Source organism: Haplochromis burtoni, unplaced genomic scaffold, assembly GCF_018398535.1.
Source record: "Haplochromis burtoni strain Fernald_Lab_line unplaced genomic scaffold, NCSU_Asbu1 Contig_145, whole genome shotgun sequence".
Classification (NCBI taxonomy): domain Eukaryota; kingdom Metazoa; phylum Chordata; class Actinopteri; order Cichliformes; family Cichlidae; genus Haplochromis; species Haplochromis burtoni.
In genome coordinates, this window is record NW_024582506.1 from 528,113 (window position 1) to 552,897 (window position 24,785).

The following is a 24,785-nucleotide window of genomic DNA, read 5'->3' on the forward strand; positions in this document are numbered from 1 at the left end:
TAAATATGTGAAGCTAACTCCAACAGCAGGACTCCAAAACTGCTAAAGGCCCTCAAAACAAGACTTTTCTAAATCTGAGAACACAAACTTTGTTTAGCACACACCACTCAGAGAGTGAGCGGTGCTGCTTTAACACAGTGGTTACCGATCAGTCTCACTCATGCTGCTCATGTGGAAGAGCAATCATGTGTCAGAGAAAAAACGATTTGGCTGTGGTCCTCTGGTTCGACCATGATCAAAGATAGGATGCAGAGTGATGTTTCATTGCAATTTGCAATTTTTTTTTCTTTTAGGTCAGTTCAGATAAATATTTAGTGATAAATAAAGATGAGATAAATATTGCAGTAATAAATAAACATTTCCTTTGTTAGCTTTACGCGTTTGTGCACTGTTTTATTTTAGTTGTGTTGCTCATTGTACATTGTATTCATAAGGTATGTGAAATGATCGAGTTTTACATGTTGATCAGGTTTGTTTAGTACAAATTAGTGTAGATGTTTCTGGTGCACCTTCATGTACAGGTGCACAGATACCTGAAACTATGGTGTTGTTCTATATGCTACAAGTGTTGCTGGAGCTTTAACCTCTAAATAACCTAATGGCCCCTACATATAAAAGTCAGGAAACGCTTTCAAAATAAAACTTGCTAAATTAGAAATGCTTGTAAATGAGTGTAAAAACAACGCTGTGATTTTAGCAGCAGTAAAAATGCACACATCTGGTTTTGCACAAGGACCTAATTTGCTACTGCAAATATCCTATGTAGAATATATTACTGTATAAATGTCAGAGGTCCTGACATGGAACAACTCTACAGTTTACAGAGTTAAACTGGTGTCCATACTCTGCTGGCTTTAAACACACACACACACACACACACACACACACACACACACACACACACACACACACACACAGAAAGACAGACTGGTAAACAGTTAAGAAATAGACAAACATTTACAGGCTTTCCAGGTCTCTCTGCATGGGTGCCTAATGACACTTCTTTAGGATCCAGACACAACCAGATGGCATCTCTATTTCGCAACAGCTTACATGGTGTCATATGGTATTTCTCAGCAACATCATGGGGTCAGGCGACAGCTTGGAGAAACAATAACATACTGTAGGCATGCCAGGAAATCATCAAGCAGAAGAGCTCTTTGCGTTCATTAATTGGCTGCTTGTAAACAATTGTGATTTGATTTAATTGTAATTTCATTTTTTTTCCACGTATGTAATTAAGGCTCATTAGGAGCTGGAGTCTAACACAGCTGTGATACGACAAGAGATGGGGTACACCCTGGGCAGATCACCAGTCTGTCACAGGGCTAACACAGAGATACAAACAACCATTCAAACTCACATTCAAACCTACAGCCAGTTTAGGATCACCAATTAACCTAACCCCACTAACTGCATGTCTCTGGACTGTGTGAGGGTGAACCAAGAGAACCCAGCAAACACAGGGAGAACATGCAAACCCCACACAGAGAGGCTCCAGCCAGATGGTGGATTCAAACGGACCTACTGTGAGGCAACAGTGCTAAACGCCACACCATTATTTGATTTATTTCATGTTATAAACATTTTAACTATGTGACTTTTAGGATGTTTGACAAATCCATCACCTCAGATTGTTTATTTGTACTCCATGTTTATGCAAGATTGCTGGTTAAAAATTTACAGAAGTACAGTAAATGATGGGTCTTATCTTCAGACATATCTCCAAAGCTTTTCTTTTGGAACTATGATTTCTGAGCAGTATTTCCCGCAATGTCACTTCTTGCTCAGTAGATGGCATCAACTCTGCCAAACATACATAGATTTATGTCTGAATGCATGATTTATGTTTAAAATAACTTCAAGGCATGACTTGTAGGGGTTTATCCTGTGAAATGTTAGCAGTTTCAATACATTTTCAGTGCATTCACATAATATATATTCTTATATGCTTTGGAACCTAAAATCAAAAATGTCAGGTGGGGCCACTTTTTTTGACAAATATGATTAAAAATGGTTTTCATATGACACTAAAATCAAAATAAAAACCTTTGCTAAGATATTTTAATTGCTAAGATAAGTTCTAAAAAATAATAACAGTGAAAAGCGTATTTCATCAGACAGATGAGCTCATAGGGTTTTAATGGGGTTATGATAATATTTGTTTCACTCTCTTAAATAAGGTTAAAAATGGCTAAATTCAGCTCTTATGGAGACTGGTACTCTTTCTAAGTCAGGAAGTACAACCAATGTAAAACTAGGACAACCTTAAGTTATCTAAAAAAATCTTTATTTTATTTAAAAATTCAAACTTAGTGCAGGTACCTTAATAAAAGCATATTTAAAGTAGAAATACCTGGGAAAAGTCAAGTGATGCAACCAGGAAGTGAGGAAGAAACATCACTTAATAAAATGAATGATTTTACACTGTAAGGTTATCCATCAGACGTCTAAACTGTGTATCAGATTAAATATGCTTGGACACAAAAATATGCATGTGATGTCAATGACCCATATATAAAGACACATCTTTTCCTCTATTTGCCCAGAACTAAGGAACAAAGGTCTCTAATGTGAAAGTTAAGGCTTCATGTCATAAGGCCTTCTTTCAACCAGTCCTGGCTGCCCACCTCCTCCTGATATCTGTTAAGAACATGGGGTTTTGTGTGTGTGTGTGTGTGTGTGTGTGTGTGTGTGTGTGTGTGTGTGTGTGTGTGTGTGTGTGTGTTGACACAGTCTCTTGCAGTCTATCAAGTGGGAGGGCTACATTTTTACAGGCACTCTGTAGAAGTGAATAGCTGCTTTATATCTGTCAGGCCTTACTCGCTAAATATAAATGCATGTACGCATGTCTGTGTGCCCACACTGATAGCTCTAGTGAGTGCATCTGGGCAAAAAATGGACAGATAGATCTCGTTTTTACCATTCTGTAATTTTCCTTAACAGACTGTGCTATATGCTTCTAGGAAAAGAGAAGAAAAGTAGCTTTATGGTGCAACTGTTTGCTGCAGTCCCATTCCTAATTGCTGAGAAAAAGAAATGTGTCACCAATTAAAAAAAAAAACTAAACAAAAACATGGATACTAATGATTTACAGACTTCGAGAGGAAATGCTGACCAATAGAAAAATTGCACCATTTATGTTTAGATGGATGATAGTTGACTACCCTCCCCCCCTTTTTTTTTTGTTGTTTCAGTCAAAGTTGATCCATTTAGGAATACGCTAACCATGCTAATGTCCTCAAAGATCAGCTTCCTTCAACAATTCAATTCAATTCAATTTTATTTATATAGCGCCAAATCACAACAAAAGTCGCCTCAAGGCGCTTCATAGATACAGAGAAAAACCCAACAATCATATGACCCCCTATGAGCAAGCACTTTGGCGACAGTGGGAAGGAAAAACTCCCTTTTAACAGGAAGAAACCTCCGGCAGAACCAGGCTCAGGGAGGGGCGGCCATCTGCTGCGACCGGTTGGGGGTGACCAATCCAGGTGAGAATCTGTGCATCTTCCAGCATGGTTTCATACCATGTCACAATTCAAAAGTAAGATAACTAAGTGGTTATATTTTGGTTACACAGGCACACAGGCAAACTTAGGCTACTTATACGCACGCTGTGATACAATTACATTGTAATTTCAACTAAAATACATTGGAATTCAGTTTAATTACAGGAGAATTACGCTGTTAAAATAAACACACACACACAAAATCCTACTGGGAAAAATATCCAGGACCATGGCACAGCAGGGTGAAAAACTACAGAAAATACTAACATAAATGGTCTTATTGAGGTGATAGAGCAACTTTGTACTTAGGCACAGATTCTCCAGGTTTCTGGAACTGTTTTGGAGGATGAAGCATCATCGTTCCAACACATTTTCCTTCAGTGGTGTCTTCATGATGGCGGTGGAGAATGTTATTTAATGTTTAATACAACTAAATTCTCCTATAGATGTTCAGTTGAATTGAGATCAGGTGACTGCAAAGGCAATTTCACACGATCATTAATTTCATATTCATCCAACTGTACAGTGACCCCTTTGTGCCTGCTGCAATATCTTTGTATTGATTTGCTGTGACCCTTCCTTCCAAATGAACTGAAAATTCTCTCAGCGAATAGAGCCACTGAATCCCTTTTTCCTTTAATATTTACTCATCTGCATGAATTAGCAGTGTTTTACTTCCTTAAAACCTAATTACAATACTATACTAAAATGCACTAATTGACATTTTAACCACTGTGTTCTACTGTACTGCATTTGTTGACTATTAAACTGTTTTTGATGTTTTTAAAAAACAAAGAACAAAGGTGATTCTTTTGCCGCTCTGTCACTGCTGCATTATTAAACCACAGTGAGAAATATCAGTGTTGTCATGTATGAAGATAAAGGAAATGCGACGGAATGAAGAGCGATAACAAAATGTTCGCTCACTTCAGGGAATCTTTGGGGGAAAAGGAGAGAAGGTAGCACACAGAGAGGCTTGATGAACCCGTTCACCTCTTTAACTGTCAGTAATGACTGTTCACAGTCTTTACCCATGCAAGAAAACTACATGAGGAGAAGTATCCAAGATGGTTTTTTTTAATTATTTGGTTTAACATTAAGCTAAGTTGGCCTCAGTGCACACATTTAACCACCTCCTCTGTAAATGCTCACTGTTACTTTACTGCTTACAGTTTAATGACTTTTTAGCAAAGAAGTCTTTCAAATAAAAAGTTCCCCTCCTGGTTTTTGTCTCCTTGCAAGTGAAACGTGACTTAAAGCATACAAAATAAGAGTGAATGAGAGTGAGCTTACCGAATCAGTGGAGACAGAGTTCTTCAGAGTGCATTTAGTTATTTATTTCACACACAATTCATAATTTCCATTGGGTAAAAAGGAGATTTTTGAACACTGGATAGGTGGTGAGAGAGAAGATGAGAGAAGGAGGGAGTGGTGGTTACTGGTTTTAGTGAACACTACTTCCTTATGCTGCACAGACTGGCTTCCCTTATTCTGCTGCATGATGGGGCAGAGAGACTCTCCACATTTTCTTGACAGGTTGCCAGATTCACATCAGCCTCACCAGGCTGTCTGGCAGTGAACGGTGCTGGTCTCATGCTGGGAACAACTTCATGGGAAGCAAAGAGAACTGCAGCATTGGGAAGTAATACATGTGAAGCTTGCATCATATTTTAGCTGACAGCCTTGTGGAATAAAGTGAAATTAAAAATCTTTGTGTGTTATATAACTCAAAGCATGCAATCCATCCTTCCATCCATGAAATAATGAAGAAGGAGGAATACTTCCATATTCTTTAATTTCACCTCAAATCGACAGCTAGATAGTTGACACTTAGACACAGCTGGATGCTTCAACAGGACGATGATCCCAAACCCAGATCAAAATCGGTTCAGGAATAGATAAAGTAGGCTAGCATTAAACTTCTGGAATGGCACAACCAATGCCCCCAACTGAACCCTATTGAAATGAGGAGATTATGGTTAAAAGCTGGGTCTGTGCAAGGAAACTAACTGAGAAGAGTCATTAAATATTCACCTAAGATTAATGCCAGAAGCCCGCGGATGGCTACCAAAAGTGTCTGGTCGAGGTGCCACTTGGTAAGGGACTCTTAATTAAATATTAGTGGAGGTGTAAATGTGAGCCTGGCCTGCCAACAAAGGAAGAGACGAGGAGGAAAGTGTGTCAGGAGGCATCAAGAGAGAAGGAAACGCAGTAATAGTAGAGCCTCTAAATGTAGGGACGATGCCTGGTAAAGGGAGGCAGTTGGGTGATGTGATTCAGGTTAAAATGTGTTTTAAATCTGCACCACTGCTTTTTGTCATGAAATTACCTCCCACCTACACCCTCATCTTTTTTCTACTGCAGAAACAAAAGTCGGATTTAGGCTTTTAATGAAAAGTCCTTCTGTTAATAATAAAACAACTACATTATTATTACTGGTATTTTTGTTTTTAGGGGTACTGTGATGAAATGTAGGAGCCCAAAAATGGTCTAAACTCACTTATGAGAACAACACAGACTACATGTGTGTGACAGAGATGGAGACAGATGCAAGAGGAAAGCATCAAGGAACAGAATGAGTGAGGATGGATGAAATTCATGGGATCAACCATCCACAGCAATGGACAGTGGACAAGAGAGGTGAAGATGAGACTGCAGGCAGGGTGGAGTGGGTGGAGATGTCAGAGGTTATTTGTGACAGAAAGATAGTAGCAAGAATAAAAGGAAATGTTTACAAGATGGTAGTGAGACTTGTGATGTGTGGTTTGGAGATGACAAAAATACAGGAGACTAGAGCTGGAGGAAAAGTTGAAGATGTTAAGATATTCACTGAGAGTGACCAGGTGATTAGGAATGAGTGGGACAGCTCAGGACACAAGGTTAGAGAGCCGAGATGTAGGTAGCTTGGACGTGTACAGAGGAAGGACAATATGGAGCACCAGGCAGAAGGGAAAGACAAAGACCACAAGAACATCAGAAGATCCATGAATCTTCTCTGATCCACATATCTCCAGAAAACATTCATGGACATAGTTAATGAGGACGTGCAGACTGTTCGTGTGAAAGAACAAGAAAGATAGGGTGAGATTCAGGCAAATGATCGACCTTTGGCGACCCCTAGAGGGAGCGGCTGGAAGAAAAAGAAGCTTTTTAAATATCTGAATTTTCATTTATGTTTTTAAGTGCAATTTTTAATTTTTGTATACTTTAAAAAATCCATTAAACAATTCTTCTATCATTGCTGTGCAGATTCTATAAAATTTTTAGACTATACCAGGGGCGATTCTAGGATCAGAGCTTTGGGCTGCCCAGCCAGGCAAGATAAACTTTACTCTTCACAATGAGACGTCTTCCCTGTCTCTGTCAGTTCCTGCATCCTTAAATGTCTCCAGTTGTCCCAGTTACCTCTGACTGTCTCCTTGGTGTATTTAAACCCCTGTTCCTCCCTGTCCTCATCGTCTGTTGTCTTCATCTCCATTATCAGTCATCATAATTTTACCATCTCTGTGCAAGTCTGCAAATTTCTTTATTAAATCATAAGATTCTTAAATTCATCAAGTCTCTCTGTGCCTGGGTCCTCGTCACAAAACATGACATCACTGTTTTGTACATTTTAACACAATTTAATCCCCACATTTGTGAAAGAAAAGCAAAACACTTTTTTGAAAAGTCTGTAACAAAACCATCAAATCTGATAAAGGTTATTTAAATGCTGCAAAAGAAGAATGGATTGGAATAAAAAAATACATATCCTAACCTTAATTACTGGGGAGAATAATGAATGATGCTCATAGTGAGTAAGAAGTAAACTGAGTGCATTTTTTGGACAGAGATTCACTTTGAATGTGTATTGTATAATACAATACACTCAATACACAAAAATACAAAAATACACTCCAAAAATAGAGTCCTTGAAATGTACAAATGTACAAAATATTGATAAAAAAATGATAAAAATGGAGGCAACTTTGCCTATGGTACAATGTATGAAAAGATCTTTACTGCAGATACTACTACTGGCTCTGCAGATTTTTTCTTTTATTTTAACCTATGTCGCTCACCTTGAGTTGGCAAATCTGTCTTCACTTTTTGGTGGTCAACTCTCTCAAGCAGTTTAACAGTTTCTGTTGTGCCTGTCACTGTTCCCTGTCTGTTTTCTTACCTGGTTCTTCCTGACCTTGTACTTTCTCCTCACGTTCCCCTCTTTCCTCTCTCCCTCTTTGGACTGACAATCATACACAAATAGATTGTATTCAATTAGATGAAAAATTACATTAATATGAAAAAAAATATTATTAAGATCACTAATAAAAAAGTCCTCTCTCAGTGTACTTTCAACCAAAAGGCAAATAACCAAACCACATGTACATCTAATAAAAGATATAAATATTGAAACACTGATCCAACATTATTCTTATTGACGGATCATTTGTTCTTTCATTTTTACCTGAATGTTGTTCCTGGGTTTAATATCGGCACATATGACAAAATAAGCAGCTTCTCTCATTCCATTTCAAACAGGACAGTGGCAACAACAGTAGGCTAAAACAATTTTAAGTTTTAGATTTTAAATAGGCTTATAAATTTCAATCGGAGCAAAAAAGAAACATGGTCTGACTCCTACCTAACCTAACTATATAAAGAGTAACTGAAGGTTAAATGCAGCTAATATGTCCTGTTTTAAGCCAGGCACTAACACCTCCTCCGCTGCTCTCAGCCACCATCGCTCTGGCAGCAAAGCTAGAGCCAGAGTAGGGGAGAGCGAGCTGGAACAAACCATTTTGGGAGGGGGGTTATCTATACTTTTGTTGTTAAAATGTTACGTCTCAACCAAGTACTGTATGCTTTTTATATTTTTATAAGTGTGTCACACAAACAGCAAATATTGTCAAAAAAGTAAGAAATCTTTGGGGGTGCTTTGATTTATTTTGCTGAAGCACCCCCAAAAATGGGCTAAAATCGCCCCTGGACTATACCCTTTTATTCATCTCACCTTGTCTGCAGCGATGCACAATTTGGCCGCTAGGTGGGAGTAACGTCACAGCTTTGACAAACGATACCTTCTGAATAAAAAAGGAGAAAAAAAAAGGAAGGAAGCAGCAGCAGCAAAGCGCCAGCACTGACCTCACGTGAACTTAAAATGTCGTTTACAACTTCACAGGCAGTTCAGAAGTAAAGAGAGAGGTAGTAGCCGTTTCCCTTCAGCTCGGGTCAGTCAGCGGAAACAAGGAAGTGAGCAGCTGACTGACTTCCAGTTCTCTGCTGCCGCTGGTAAGACTTGTTCACTTTAACGCTTTGTATTGTCTCGTCGCGGCGGAGCCGTGTGTTCGGAGAAAGTGTGGGTGTGTGTTTTCTTTTTGTTTGCTGGACTTTGTAGAAATGAAGAAAAGCAGCGCAGCTTTTTGTACCCGGCGTGTACGTGTGCGTGAGGGGTGCTGAGTGGTGGGCAGGCTGACGCACTGATTTGCGCGTGTATTTCGTTTCTCTTTGGAGCCACGTTCCCATTTTTAAACCTCCAAAAGCCTCATTCATTGTTTTTGGAGCGAAAGCGGAGGGAGACCTGTAGTGTTTGTCCCTGTTGAGGTGTGTAAAACATTTAGAGAACGAGGGGTTTGCTATTGTGCAAAAGCCATAGTATCAGAACTCATCTGAACCATTTCCTGAACATGAATTCAATGTAAAACACACTGCAAAGAGACTAGGAACACGTGTGTGTGTGTGTGTGTGTGTGTGTGTGTGTGTGTGTGGCTTCTAACAAGGCGAATACTTGTGTCCAATGAATACGGAAATCGGGTTTTTTTTTGTTATTCTAAACACAAAAAATTGCGTGTCTTTATTTTTGTTTACTTATTTATTTATTATTCAATTTATTGTCGAACTATTTTGGTTCAGAAGTTGAAAAAACGAGTCAGCTGTAAACAAAGATCACAACTATTATCAGTCTGGTCCTCCGTTTGAGCATTTGGAGCACATCCTCTTGTGAAACTCTTGTGAAAAAAGGAATTAAAAAAAGAAAAACGATCTACACAAAACCCTAATTAAACGCTACCTGGTTCACAACAAACTATTGTTCTAACTGACGGTGTTCAACAGATCCGCATTTTTTTTTTTACATCGCTATAAAAGGATCTATTGACTCCAGACTTACCTGGAACAGTAATCAGTTGTATTTGTCTTGGCTTTGGCCTGGTAAGTGTTACAGGGATTGGTAACGTGGATAGACAGGTTGTTTTAAAAACATTTCATTAGGCTGTTTTATATTCTTTCATCTTAAGTGAAGAAAATGGCCTAATGAAATGTTTTTAAAACAGCCTGTCTATCCACGTTACCAATCCCTGTAACACTTACCAGGCCAAAGCCAAGACAAAAACAACTTAAGAAATGTTGGCCACTCTTTATGTATTTTCAGACAGAACCAAATCATCACATGCTATAACTTGTCTGGTTTTGTAATAATAAAACAAAGCTTTTGTTGAACTCAAATTAAAGTCAACACTGTATCAAGACAGTTGGGTCAGGTCACGATTACAAAAACAGTCCTGCTGTACTTACCAACTGTATATCATATATTAAAAGACTTTGAACATTTAAAACTGTCTGAGAGCTGAGCTCTTGTTGGGATGCATTCTCTTCTTGCTAACTGAGATGAGTTGGAGTTGATGAGCATAAAATCTGAACATCATCTTTGAACACAAAGGTTTTGTTATTTGCATCTCCTCATGTAGAGAGAGGTTTATTTCAAATCACACATTTCTATAGTAAATAGTTGAAAAACATGAACTTTTAATTGTTTGTCTAATACTTTGGCATTGTATATGTGACCATAGGTGAGCTCTTTATCAGTAGAAAGAGCTGTAAAAGTAATAAAAATACAGTGAAAAGTCCAAAATGTCTGCCCTCCTGCACATTTTCCAAAGCCAGCCAGTTTTAGCTGTGCTGCCTCTGGCCCCGGGCCTTATGTTTGACACCCCTGCTCAACCGCGTTCAGTGTAAGGTAGCCACACAGTTCTTTACTCACTCTTTAGGATTCCTCTGTCCTCTCACCCCTAAAGCCATTTTCAGAGCTTTTTCCTTTATGAGAAGTAAACCAGTAAAGCTGCGTAATAGTGGAAAAATCAGGTTGTGTATCTTTCAACCTAACATAAATGAACCTATTAGTTTACAGAGGTCGTGTGTCCTGCAGTAACACTCTGATAAGTGTATGTAAGTAGTGGACCTTTATACTGGCAAGCCTTTTATGGGCTCTTTTTTTCCCCCCAGTGAAGGCAATTTGTATTTGCATGCAAAGCTAATTGTGTGCTCAGTGCATAATAAATGTATAATCTTGTAGTGGCCGCTGTACCTGCTGTTCCACTGGCTGTGTCATAAAAACGTCACACGCATGTTATCTAGCTCTCCACGGTGATATATTTCAGGGCTGATGTTCACCTGTGCTTCAACAGGAGGCTTTATTGAATATAATAATTAACAGCTTTGTTAATGATTTAGTTGTTAACAATTTTTGGAGAACAATAACTTTTTCTTTGGACCATCTCAAAAATTATGCTTCAGTGACTCAGTAGTTTTTTGTGTTTAATAAAAGGGAGCCAATAACTATTCAATCAGTCCATGGAAAACAAATAGTCCAGCCGCACATTACGTCTCTGTATTTCTCATTTGATAGCTAATCACAGAATTGCTGATGGCTAAATTGAACTAATGACTGACTCCTCCCCGTCATTATGGCGACACCGGCGAACTGTGGCAGATTGTCTCAAAGGTTAAAAGCCTTTTATTGGAGCCCTGTTGCTGATCTCCGGTGCTGCTGTGATGAGATGACTAATCCCCCCCGGACAAGGAGCTGCAGGTGACAGCTGGGAATGTTATAATTTAGCTGCCTAATTTATTTATGAGCAAGCAAGGTTTTTATTTTTCCAGGGGAACAAAAGAACCGGCAGACTGGAGAGGATGCTGTAGTCATTTTTGTGTGTGGTGCTTTTGTTTATGTCTGTTTGTTCTGCTTTATAGAGAAACATTAACTAATGTGACTTCAGTGGAGCTTCGGTGGTACTGACAGATACAAGATTTCTATTTAGTTTAACAACAGAGAGTGATGCTCTAAAGTTCAATAAATAAATGAAATACTCTCACTTGCCACTGTATTAGGTACACCTTGCTTGTATTGGGCTTGCGCCTTCAGAACTGGCCGACTCCATAATAGCATAGATTCAACAGAGATTTTGTTCCATATTGTCATGATGGTATCACACAGTTGATACAGATTTATCATCTGCACATCCAGTTTCCCTTTCCTCCGCATCTGCATCCTGCTATATTGGATTGAGATCTGGTAACTCTTGCAGTTAAAGCATACACTTATTGGATGGTCTTTATCCCACAGCAAGATGTTATTTCTCAAATAATCCCAGCAAAATGCTTCAAAAGGCAAGCTCCAATACCCAGATCAGATGGAGAAGTTTGTTTGCTTGTGTGAATGGGTGTGATTGGATGTGGCATGTTGTATAGAGTGCTTAGGGTACTCTGGTAGAGTAGAAAAGTGCTATATAAGAATCAGTCCATTTAACATTTACCAAAAACTCTCCAGAGTCTGAGGTTCCTTTCCTCAGGGTAGCTCAGTGTCCCTGCCACAATATGAAGTTAAGTTTGAAGTTAAATAAATGTTCTACTCTATTTTTAAATATTCAGGATTTATGTAATTTATATTTAACACACCCACTCATCTCACTCAAGTCTTATTTTGTTGCCTGTTAACCATTTATTAAATCTAGACATGGGTGGTAAGCAGCGGCATTGCTTACTACCCATGTGTAAGCACTGTGGATACCTCATGAATGCCAATCCAATCTTCAGTGTGCACTATACCTCGAAATATTGTAATGGCAGTGGTGCTAAGAAAGCTGATAGCAAATGCACGCGCTGCTCTCACTGAGCCTTTGCTCAGGCCCTGCCCAGTTATTTATATTAGAATAACTCTAGAATCTGGAATGCTAATTAAAACTTGCACTGCTGTGAAGTGTTTGCATTCAGGTGTTTCTGGCCGTCACGCTATATTTCGCTCTGTTCTTTAACTCTGTCTTACTGGTGGCGTGCTAAAGGTCATGACCTTGGTGTAACAAAGACTGAATGACCTCAGGGTCACTGTCGGTTACTCACAGCAGTTATAGATGTTTATTTACAGTTTATATCTGTTAGAATTCTTTGACCCTCTGGCCAGCAAGAAGGGCTTCCACTTGCTTTACTGCGACCTGTCATCGCCTCAGAGGTCAGTAATGATAAGTTATCTTTGGGCAGTGGCTGGCCTCCCAACTCCCTGCCTTGACTCCTCCCCTTTTAGTTTGTGTATTGCAGAAGAGGACACGGTTATTTCTGGGTACCAAGGTTAGCCAGGGTCACGTGTGGGATTCAGCTTACGTCCGTCCTGGCTAAAAGTCCAGGACACTGGAGGGACGCGTCTGCTCTTCAGCAGCCAAAGCATTTAACTGTGCCACTAAAATAATCTGCTCCGCATGTGAGTGGAAGTGACTTTAAATAAGCTCTTAGAGTCATTCAAAGACTGTGGGGCGCGTGCAGTTGGCTTATGTGCCATCACTGAGAGCTGATATGATCTGCCTCGTCTGTTCCCGACAACTTTTCCCCTGGAATCAGCGGTTTGGTACGGGTGGATGGGTCAGCATGGCAGTGGTGTTTATACCGATGAGAGATCTGGATCTGGGTTTGTGTTCTGTTTGTGGACATATAATAATCTCATACATTAGCAAGCTTCTACTTTAAGCTTGGCTTCATTTCACGTATGGCTCATGGGTTTTGGCTCAGCTAAGAGGGTGTGACACATCAGCTTTGCGTACTTATTGTGTGGTCTCGGGTAACATAACAGATAAGCTGTGGCCCTACAGATGCTTATTATATCAAAATGCTTAGGCTGCAAGTCTGAACAGTTAAGCAACTGGTTTCACTATAGTTAGGCCACTTTCTTCTCACCTGAGCCACAGGTGCAGGGACTGTATCCTCACTGTCTGTCTGACTTAATTCACAAAGGTATAATGACCAAGTATATGTATATGAAAGTCGTAAACAGAAGTTTCAAAGCGAGCACTTTCATTCTGCGTCTTTTATTCTGATAAATCAGCTTTTTTTTTCTTAAATAAACTGTCAAGTCAACTGTAATAAACTCCTTTTTTCCTGCAATAATAAATGTAGAAAAAGTAGTGTGTGTGACCTTTTTGGTGTCCGTTTGCACTTCCCAGTTTTTATGGGTGTTACTTGTACATATTGAGCTTGGAGTTTGTTTGCATTAAGTTCTGCGTTTTTTTTGTGAATGATGTATATCAGTTGGCTGATATTATCAGATGATTGTGGCCTTTCATAGATATACTTGCATTAATATACTGGATGTTGCTCAACATGAAAGCTTTACTGATAATTGCTAGTGGGAAGCCACATTAGCAGTGAATGGTTTGAAACTCCATTGTTTTCTGGCCATTGTTACAACAGTGGCGATAGCGAAACAGCAGCAGAAACAGAGACGATGGCAGGCAGCAGCTCTGGGTTCCATTTACTCGAATGCCTCTGGGAGATTAAACCTTCAGTTATGCATCAGCGTGTTGTGAAGCAGTTGACTGATAACCCTGACCATAAACTTCATAGAGCAAAAATCTAAATCGGAGCGGTTGAGATCTCTAGATCTATGGACACCTAAAACAATGAATGCATTGATGAAAATACTTGGAAAAGTAGAAGATCTACACTTTAATTTAGACTTGTTCATGGTACTACATATGGTAACACATAGAACAGAGGTAATCAACTAAAACTTAACAAATTCTGGGTCAAATCTGTATCAAAACTTAAGAATTTCCAGAATATAAAGTTCCACATGCAGTATCATTCAGTGCGAGGTATTCAGAAATAGCCCGGCAGTTGTGGAAGTGTCGGTAAACAAAGTACAATTCAATTATAAACTTCTACAATAAGCTGAAGGCTACTCTAAAAACAAAATATTAATAAAATCTTATTTTCTCATTTCACATGTAAACTATCTCAGCTTTAGACTCTCTTTTCTCTCTATCCTTCCCCTGACTTACTTTTACAGACTTCTGCATCTCGTGCCTTTATGCAGTCTCTGTTTTCACACGCTCTCTGAGTAAAGGATTTGAGAGGTTGAGTAGTGTCACGTGGGATGAGTTATAAAGCACGTGACTTGTCTCCTGTTTCCTGTGTGCAGTCAGTGAGTGCTGCAAAGGCGAAAGAAATGGTTGCACAGATTAAAAAAACATTTACCGTAAATAGGAGAAATGTTGCATAGCGTGAAACAGAACTGTGTCTGACACGATCATACTGGGGATCTTCTCACTCAGTTGCATCATGTAGACCCAAGACTAGGCAATAAAACTGCCTTAAACCATTTACAGCAGTCTGAAGCTTGAGATTTAGCTTCACGCAGGTTGCATGTCCATACACGGACATCATAAACAGTCTTTGTATGCATTTATATGATAGGTATCGAGCTGTTTGTATTTTCTATCTTAAGAATGTAAATGCTAGCTAGAGTCAAGGCCACAGTTAAATGTACATGTGACTCGATAGAGGGAAGGCCTGGCTTCTGCTTGGGCCTTGTCGTTATGGAAACAACAAGTTTGCCAGACTGGCTCTTTAGAAAACAGATATTCAACTAAAAAAAAACCTAAGCTACAGCATGGGCTCATATTTATGAAAATGACAGGATCTTTTAAAGATTTTTTTTCTATCAATTAAATGTTTAAATTCAATTGGAGGCTTAAGCTCCTCCTCGAGTGTCTAATGAGAGTTTGCAGTGAGGATAAAGCTGGGACAGATTTCACTGATGCATCAGTCTGGCACAAAACTCTGTTTTCTCACACGTCTGTTTGATGGCTGCTCTGTTTTTCTCACAGCACATTATTAGTATAAGCTTCTTTTGCTTGCTCTGTAATGACAAGGGGATTCCTCAGCACTTAATTCCTTATGTTTGATTTGGCAGGGTTGTTTTTTTTAAAATGCCAAATTCCCTTGCTGACACAACGCTGAAAGGATTTGTCTCCCACAGATTATATGTATAAGTGCAATGTCAAACATCGAGGAATGAACATGAATAGACTTAAATAGGATTTAAAAAATAGCAATGCACAATGACTGACAAATTAAAGGAAAAACCTGAACCCTTGACTCCCTACAATGTAGGAATCCAATGGCTCTGGTCAGCATTATGCTGGCATGGGAGGATTCTTCTGAAACTTATGTTACAGTATTCACATACACAAGCTGCCAAGAGATATAAATTTTGTTATCAGAACACAGGACACTATATACACATACACATTTACATAGACAAAATTAGAAAATAGTACAGCAACTAGTCTTTCAGGGTCACCAGAGATCAACTCAGCCCCACCTTCCGGCAGAGGGGGTGGGGGGTGGGGTGTTGGCCTGATATAATGGCCAACTCACTCCATCACCATCGTCAAAACACAAAATGAAGCAAGAAAAGCATTTCATGCTTCCTGTATGATGGTAGTTTTTTTTTTCCCCCTTTCATACTATCTACAAAAAAGCTACTATTTATTTGGCTTTTTAGATGATTCATACAGAACTCATATTTGTATATATTAAAAATAATTACAGTTTTTTTTAAATACCTCCGCTTCCATTTGGGAGGTTTTATGTATCAGGGCGTAAAAAGGATCTTTTCCTTAGTTCTTAAAATACAACTTAAGATAAACTGCAACACAAGATGTCATACTGTGCCATTTATTAATTTAACAAACTAGTTAAAATGCAAAAGCAATGAGTGGGGAAAAAAACCAACAACTAGGGTAAGCACATAAATATTTGGGTGAGTAGTAGCCAGTTGCTGCTAATCAAATTCACTTGATTATCATCAGTAAGTGTTTTCACCATTTTGGCAGTTAGCAGCATTCAAATGTGTTAACAAACGATAAGGTAGAAAAATATCAGAAGTGAGAATCATTCAAGACACAAAGAGTGGACCTCCAAGCAAATTCACCCGATGTCAGAAAAACTGAACAAAACAAAACAAGAGCAACAGCTCAGACTCTACAGGCCACAGTTACCATGTTAAATGTTAAAGTTCATGACAGTACAATTAGAAAAAGACTGAGCAGGAACATGGCAGCACAGCTTAGCTTTGCAAAGTTACAGCTGAACAAACCATAAGACTTGTGGGGGGTCATTCCTATTATCCAGTGCCATTTGAATCCCTGTGACAGAAGTGAAAAACTGATCATTACTTATTTCTGAAAGCTTGCCTTATACTTGTAACCCACATCTACCATAAAATGCAATTATGTGTCAGAAATGATTTAACCAAAATCCCACACCCCCAGTTACCTTTGTTTAAAGTCAGTTACCAAGTAGGTCGGTAACAATTATCACTGTTGCAATCCCTTGCATTCACAAGGACCACAGGAAGTGTCACTCTTTTGTTCTTTCAAAATGGTTCACTGATGTGTTAAAGCATAACATCCCCACCCTGTGACCCTTATTTACAGTTCAAACTGATATTGTTTTTGTAATCTTGATCATATGGATGATAAACATGTTGCAAATTCTTTTGTCTTCTGTGTGTGCATTTGCATGTGTGGTTCTGCATCACATGAGTAATCATAGCTGACTTGAGAGCAACATCTACCCTGTTAGTGCTTTGCATACTAAAATGGTAACGTGCACACACTACTGGGCAGGTTGGTCATTGATGTGATATGCATAATGTTTGAGTGTTTTTAATTTATTTTAAGCATGACTTGTAGAGGTTTACCCTATAAAACCTTTTTAGTTTGAATATTTTTCCGTGCAATCATGTAATATAAATTCTGTCATATTTTGGTATCTAAACCACAAACATGTCAGGCAGTGAGACTGCCCATGTGAGGAAGACTGTTAAAACTATTACAAGTTGTGTTTACACGATATGATAGTAAATTTGAAAGGAAGTACGTCGGAATGATATTTATTTTCAATTTTTTTATCTTGTGCTGTTGAAAGAATTAAAATAAGCAAGCTTTATAGCCGTTTGAGTTTTAGCTCTCTCTGAAATTTGAGTATGAATAACTTCAAAAAGGTGGACTAGTATTCCTTTCTATGCCAGGTGCAGCTAAGAACATATTAACTTGTCATGAAATCTTTATTGTATTTAAATGTTATGTGTATGGTCTTGTTATCAAAACCAAAAGTGAATGCAGGTGTCCAGGTATTTTTATTTAAATAATGTTAGAAACTCTTAAACATTTTAAATGATTATAATTTCATTAAACAGGGTGAATTAAGCATTTCATATAATGATGTAGTATGAGATTGTACAACTTTTGTTTGTTTTTGCTAAGCCCTAGCCATGAAACAAAATAGATCAAACTGCATTAAAATTTCTTTTCAATTCACATATTTTAGATTAAAGCTAGGTTGTAGTTCTAAACAGATCATTCATGTTCTTTGATAATACTTATCTATTAACACACTCTTAAAATTCGTTTCAGCTGTTAGAAAACATAAATACAGTATGAAAGCGACTGTACATTCAAACCCCTTAGTAATAGAGGTAAGATTGTCTCGTAACAGGGGGAAGATTTGACGTACATCACATGTGGAGAATTTGGACAGTTGTTATAGCATAATATCCTGACTTGAACAGTGTGTTTTTCTAATAGTTTAACAACCCCTATTTTTAGTTAAATGATAGAAAAGTCAAGATTTTCATGATTCTATCTACTATCTTGAAATGACACCATATTGTAGGAGTGATCCAGTAACATCCATAGTGGAGAAAACCAAACAGAGGATATCATCAGAACCACCTCATTTCAACTGTCAAGCATGGTGGCGGAGAAGTCATGATTTGGTCGTGTTTTGCTGCCACAGGAACCATGAAAATACAACAGCACAATGATCCCAAGCATAGCTGCAAATCTACAACATAATGACTGAAAATAAGGGGGAAAAAGTCAAGGTGTTGCAATAGTCCAGTGTAGTTTTGATTGAAATGCCTTTAAGAGAGATGTGCTTAAATGAATGCCAGCGAACCAAAATTAATTGAAGCAAAGTTATAAAGATTCAAGGCCAAAATTCTCAACAACGATGTGAGAGACTGAAGTCATAGAAAATGATTACTTTAAGTTACTGTTCAAAGGCAATCTGCAAACTACTGTGTCATGGGTGTACTTAGTTGTTTTTTTTCTTAGTTTTTGTGCAATAAATAATGACAAAGTGTAATATGTTATGTGTCATATGTTATGTGTTTTAATGGTAAATGTTCTATAGGGACATAATTGGACTTCTCCTAATCCTGTATTTCTATTTTGGTACCTGGTCATTATTACTACATGCATTGTGAATATCTCTCGATACAAAAATATAACAATAACAAATATGTAAATGTTATTTGACTGTGGTTCAATAAATGATTGCATATAAATAAACTGCAGTTATCTTATAGGTAGAATGGCCTTTAAAATTGCAATAACCCAGTTTCATCATTGTTTTTATAGCCCTCCATTTCATTCTCAACTGGTAGATGTAACGACACTGTGCAAACTCGTAATGTTGTGTTTCACATACAGTTCTGTCTTTTTTAGCTACTGAGTGCTTCTGCTACTACCAAATACTGCTTCATTAGGCATGCTTTTTAAAGTATTTGTGTACTGTTTGTTCCCAGGGCAAGAACAATGGTATGCAGATGTTGGCTGTGAGGTTTCCTGTGTCAAGAAGACGCTTCTACGCTGGGACATGACTCTCTACCTCAGTCCACGTGGAGTCCACGCCATCTTTTCTACCTCTTAGGACAGCTGCTGTTGTTTTTTTTTGTTTTTTTTCCTGTTTTCTTCTTTCTTTCCTACCTCAGCACATACTTTATCAAACTTGTTATCAGCCAACAGACTTTCGTTTATGACCAGGCCTTCAAGTTTTAGTCACCCAGTCACGGTCTATCACAGTTGACTGGTTTTGTTCTTGCTTAGTAGCCACCTTGATCACAGCCTACCCCCTTCGACGGCAGGAGCAACCTGAAGGAGCCATGTCACATTGGAGTGTGTGATGTTGGAGCCCTGCGTAGGAGCAGCAAGAAAAAAACAGGGTTGGAGCTGCAGAGACATTCCTCAGTTTGTGGTTGGCTATGAAAATTATCAACGTGACATGGGCCAAATGGACGCAGGCATGAAGAACGAGATGTTTCGAGAAGAGGAAATGGACGATGATGATGAGTCGGTAAGTAGCAGGTGTACAATATTAATATAGTTACAATACACTTTTACAGTGCGCAAAGAAGATCTCATTTTATTACAGAACAGGAAGCTGCAGTGTTGGACATTTTTAGGTATGAGGAAGTGACAGAGCTGGAAACTTATAAAAGTTATGTTTGGAATTGGATAATGGAAAAAGAAATGGAAACAAAAATACTCAAAGAATGGCATGAGAACAGTGTAGCAGATAAACAGTGGTAAGGCTTCTGGGCCTTAGTGTCCTGTTGCTATAAATGGACTATAAAGTACTGCTTCATTAGGAGCCGTAACCTTTGTCTCCGTCTTTGAGATTCACAACGTTAGCTTGGTTAATAGGATTGTGGCTGACACTATATTGTGTAGTAATCTTGTATCCAATATATTCACCATAAATGTAATCAAGTGTCCTTATCAGTAAAGCTTTTGTTTCTTTTCGTGTGATGTTTAATGCATTTGCAAAGCTGCAAGAACCATCATATTTTTCAGGTTTCAGAAAGGGTAATTACTGACTTAATGTTCTAATGGTCATCCACGGTTGTTCTTCTCGCCCTGTGGGACTGTAGCGCTCATTACCCACAAGACGGGGTGTTGATGAAACTCCTATTTTAGGATCCTTATCAGATGAGGAAAAGTAATCCAAAGTTTGGCTCGAGGACAGAGTGTGCTGCAACTTAAACACCGCTCTGTCCCCTCTGCAGTGGTCCTCTTTATTATCACACTTGTAGCAGTGCTCTGAGCTGGACTTTGAACAGCTTCAGTTTGTGTTTTTTGCACTTTTCAAATATCATTTTCAGGGTTTCTTAGCCGCATTACTAATTAACAACATAATCTACTCTTTGCCCCCCACAAAATCTAAATTTAAATGTAATAAACAGTCAGAGGGAACTTTAGAAGCAACTGAAGGTGTCTTATTTCTCTGTCGGTCACTCTGAACCCTCACTGCTCACTCATCAAGTGAACACAGAAGAAAGAGAGCTTGCACTGTGCTTCCAGTTGGAGAGGAAGATGTCATAAATCAGTACTGTCTATAGCTTAGATAATAATTCTTTATTGTAAAGAATTAGAGAATTAGAATTACTAAAGCTTCAGCTCACCTGATTTTTAACAGTTACTGCTTTGAAGGAGAGAGATGTCATTTGGATGTTTAGTAAAATAAATAATAACCATAATTAAAATAAAAAATAAATAAATGTGTACCCTAACAAATATCTCAATATTTAAATAATTAGGTTGAACTCTACACAACAGTGCAGATGGCTCAATGATTAGCAAGCTAATGAGACATAAAAAGCTTTAGCTTAACTTAAATTTTCAGCTGCGCTGTGAACTGAAAGTTAGTGATAGTTCAGTTAATGCTGCCCACTACATGGCTTCACTATACATACTTGTATAGTGCACATTTTCCTTTTTTGATAGTATTATTGTGGGTATTACCTTAAACTGCAGCTGTTTATTCCTACTCTGCCCACTTTGCTGCTGTGATAATGTGAATTGCCCAACTGTGAAAGTAATAAAGCCCATCTTTACACTGCCCGGCCACTCAGACATGTTGTCAGGGTTAACTGACTCTTGTCTTCTCTAGCTTAACCTTCTCTGCCCTCTTCCTTGCTCCACCAGCCCTCAGAGCGACAGATTGTGGTCGGCATATGCGCGATGACAAAGAAATCCAAATCCAAGCCCATGACTCAGATCTTGGAGCGCCTTTGTAAGTTTGACTACATTGATGTGGTCATCTTTCCTGAGGAGGTCATCCTGGAGGAGCCTGTGGAGAAATGGCCCCTCTGTGATTGCCTCATCTCCTTCCACTCCAAAGGTAAAAATTGCAAACCGAAGCATCTGTTGCATGAGGAGAAATGCGAAGGAAATGCGAAGGTGGGAGGGAGACATGACTGGGGGATATTAGGGTTGAAACCTTACCTGGTTTAAGTTAGATTTGAAATGCTATTTTTATTTCTTTACTTTTTGTGATTCATGTTTTCTTCTTCTTCTTTTTTTTTTTTTTTTGTACCTAAACAAGATGAGATGCTTCTCACCACAGATCAGTTCATTAGTAAACACAGGAAAAAAACTGTCCTTTGTGAAGAGATCATATAGCAAGTACAGTAAAATAGTGCAACAGTAATAATTAAAAGGACTTTCTCACCATTCTGACAGAGTTTGACTTGTGAGAAACAGTAAAGTAGATCCTGTATACTTCTCATTATTTTCTGTCACACATGTAATGTGACAGCGGCATTTTTCCCCAAGTTTTCAGACTTAGCATCTATGCTAAGACTTAGCATCAGACTCGCACTCATTTAGATCAAATGCTCTGCTTGATCTAAATGAGTGCAGATATCCTTAATGAGCAAATGAGAATGCATTATGAGGCCCGTGTTATTATTTCTGCAGATGTGTCTCCACTGCAGACTGTAAATACCTGTTTGTTAACCCATTTATTTTGACCACCTCACATGTATTGCCCAAAGTCATTTCTGCTCTTCCAGATTTTTGAAGAATTTCATCCCCTCACATGTTGATCACATCTTCAAAAAGCAGGTTGAACATGGCCCTGCTAAATTATACCAACTTCATAACACAGAAAGCAAAAACATCTTTATATATTTTTAAGTACTGAGGCCATTAAAGGACATAATTTTGCTCCTGGGTGTCAGAGGGTTTCAGTGATGACTGTTTAAAACTTCAACGAACTGTAAATGCTTTTAAACACTTCCTGATTAAAAATGCTCATTTTGGAATTGAAGTAAAAACATTTCCAACATTTGCATCTAGGAGATGTTCAGTTTTGTTGATCTCTTATTTGAGGACTCATACACTGTTGTATATCCAGAGTTTTCAAAGCATAAAAAAATCTCGATTACTGTATTATTTTTAAATGCTGGTCCAGCTTGTACTGACGAAGATATGTTTTACTTTTTAGGTTTCCCTCTGGACAAAGCAGTGGAATATGCCAAACTCAGGAATCCACTGCTCATCAATGATCTCAACATGCAGTATTTCATTCAGGATAGGTACGTGTGAGCACACACGCACAGCTGAAGGTTATCACAATGTAAAAACGTAACTAGCTAGTTTTAAAATTAGGCCTCAACTGTGTGGCCGCCAGTGAGATGGTGGCAGCTGTGCCTAAAGGGTCCTCCTAAAATATCAGTTTAACTCTTAAAGTACATTTATCAGATGCTGTTGAATTTTCCAGAATGTATTTAAAAAAACAAACTCACTGTTTTGCTTGGAAGAGTTTTGATGTCAGTGAAGCTGAAGGGTGAGCTCATTCATTGGAGCGGCTTGCAGGAGAGATGGGAATCATTTTCAAACATTTGCATTGCTCTCTGCCACGGTCCTCATGCAAACCCCCACACCTCTAACACCGGCTTTTGCTTGCCAAAGGGAAATTCTAAATGTGAAATTCTTTCATGAATCTGATTTGTTTGCATCTTTGTTTTTGTTTTTTCCTGGATAATCAGAGCAGCGAGAGGTTGTGTCATGTGAACAACATTGCTATTTTCACATGTATTGCATGTTCCCTCCGACTTGCCCGGCTCTTGCATACATACACTGCTCATGGCCACATTAAATAAACTGTGACGTTTGTTCTCGGAGGCTCACTAACTCCAATCGTTCCATGTCAGGAGGGAAGTGTATCGGATCCTGCAGGAGGAGGGCATCGACCTGCCTCGTTACGCTGTGCTGAACCGAGACCCTGACAATCCTGAAGGTGGGCTTTTACTTTGTGTTAAAGAAGTATTTTCATTTCAACAGAATGAACACAAGATAACATGGTAAATCTTAAATGTGGTGATTTCTGCTACCGAATATCACATAGAAAACATCAGTAATCTAATTAACTGCCATCTTTAAGCAAAACTAATTTCATTCCATATGTAAACATCAATGCTGTAGATTTTTCTGTATGTTTTAACTATTTCCTGGCAACCTGAATTTAAAAGCTTTAGTCTTGCCCTGTGCAGAGTGTAACCTGGTGGAGGGGGAGGACCAAGTTGAGGTGAATGGGGAGGTGTTCCACAAACCCTTTGTGGAGAAACCAGTGTGCGCAGAGGACCACAACGTCTACATCTATTACCCAACATCTGCCGGAGGAGGAAGCCAAAGACTCTTCAGAAAGGTACCCGTTTATCACTGAAGCTGAAAAAATACCATGTTTTTATTATGACAATTAGCTTAACATGCTGAACATTAAATGTGGCTATATGTTTATTTTGGGGGGGGGGTTTCTTCTTCTGTGTTTTTCTCTCTCTTTGCTGCAGATAGGGAGCCGTAGTAGTGTGTACTCCCCAGAAAGCAGTGTACGAAAGACTGGCTCTTATATCTACGAGGAGTTCATGCCGACAGATGGCACTGATGTAAAGGTACCGTTCATAGTTATTTGAGGTTTATACATTGTTGAACTGATGTGGTGGGAGCTACCATATTGGTCAAGAATAGACAAATGAAATATTTCATCTGCTCTGAGACGTCTTCTGAGTCGTTGGCTCTGTGCTGTTTCTTAGGTTTATACAGTGGGCCCGGACTATGCTCACGCTGAGGCCAGGAAGTCTCCAGCACTGGATGGGAAGGTAGAGAGGGACAGCGAGGGGAAGGAGATCCGCTACCCAGTCATGCTGACCGCCATGGAGAAACTGGTGGCCCGCAAGGTCTGCCTGGCATTCAAGGTAAAAGACTCGCACAAGCACACCATGTGTGAATGTAGTGAGTGTTCACTGTGAGCCGTGTAACCGCCGTGGTCTCGTGGTCCCTTTCTGTTATTTTTACTGCTTCCTGTGCCTCGAGTGGTCAAAGACTGTACACCTGTTTATGTAACCCTTGTAGAGTCTCCAGATGTGGGGAAAACGATGAGTGAAAGGTGAAACTACTTAGATTTTTTTTAAATAAATGAAAGGAACTAAAATCACTTTTTGAGTACACAGTGTAGTAACCAGCTGCTTTCTGCTGCTTACTCTTCTAACACCTACAATTCACCTTATACGACTCATAAATAGAAGAAACTCCTTCACTCTGAACAAAGTAAAACACA

At 38.8% G+C, this 24,785-nt stretch overlaps 1 protein-coding gene across 6 annotated transcripts in view; it reads left to right on the forward strand.

Moving 5' to 3' along the window:
* The first annotated feature begins 8,583 nt into the window (after positions 1 to 8,583).
* ppip5k1b (diphosphoinositol pentakisphosphate kinase 1b) overlaps positions 8,584 to 24,785 on the forward strand; it is a 46,543-nt gene continuing 30,341 nt past the window's right edge. For 4 of the 6 annotated variants that reach the window (XM_042224635.1, XM_042224636.1, XM_042224637.1 and 1 more), the window contains exons 1-8: positions 8,584 to 8,783; positions 19,192 to 19,739; positions 21,371 to 21,566; positions 22,674 to 22,764; positions 23,383 to 23,468; positions 23,722 to 23,876; positions 24,019 to 24,120; positions 24,262 to 24,423. In XM_042224635.1, the coding sequence (XP_042080569.1) occupies positions 19,569 to 19,739; positions 21,371 to 21,566; positions 22,674 to 22,764; positions 23,383 to 23,468; positions 23,722 to 23,876; positions 24,019 to 24,120; positions 24,262 to 24,423 (963 nt within the window). In that variant the 5' untranslated portion in view covers positions 8,584 to 8,783; positions 19,192 to 19,568. The remainder of the gene's footprint in view (positions 8,784 to 19,191; positions 19,740 to 21,370; positions 21,567 to 22,673; positions 22,765 to 23,382; positions 23,469 to 23,721; positions 23,877 to 24,018; positions 24,121 to 24,261; positions 24,424 to 24,785) is intronic. The other 2 variants (XM_042224638.1, XM_005931658.3) reach the window with 1 other exon arrangement.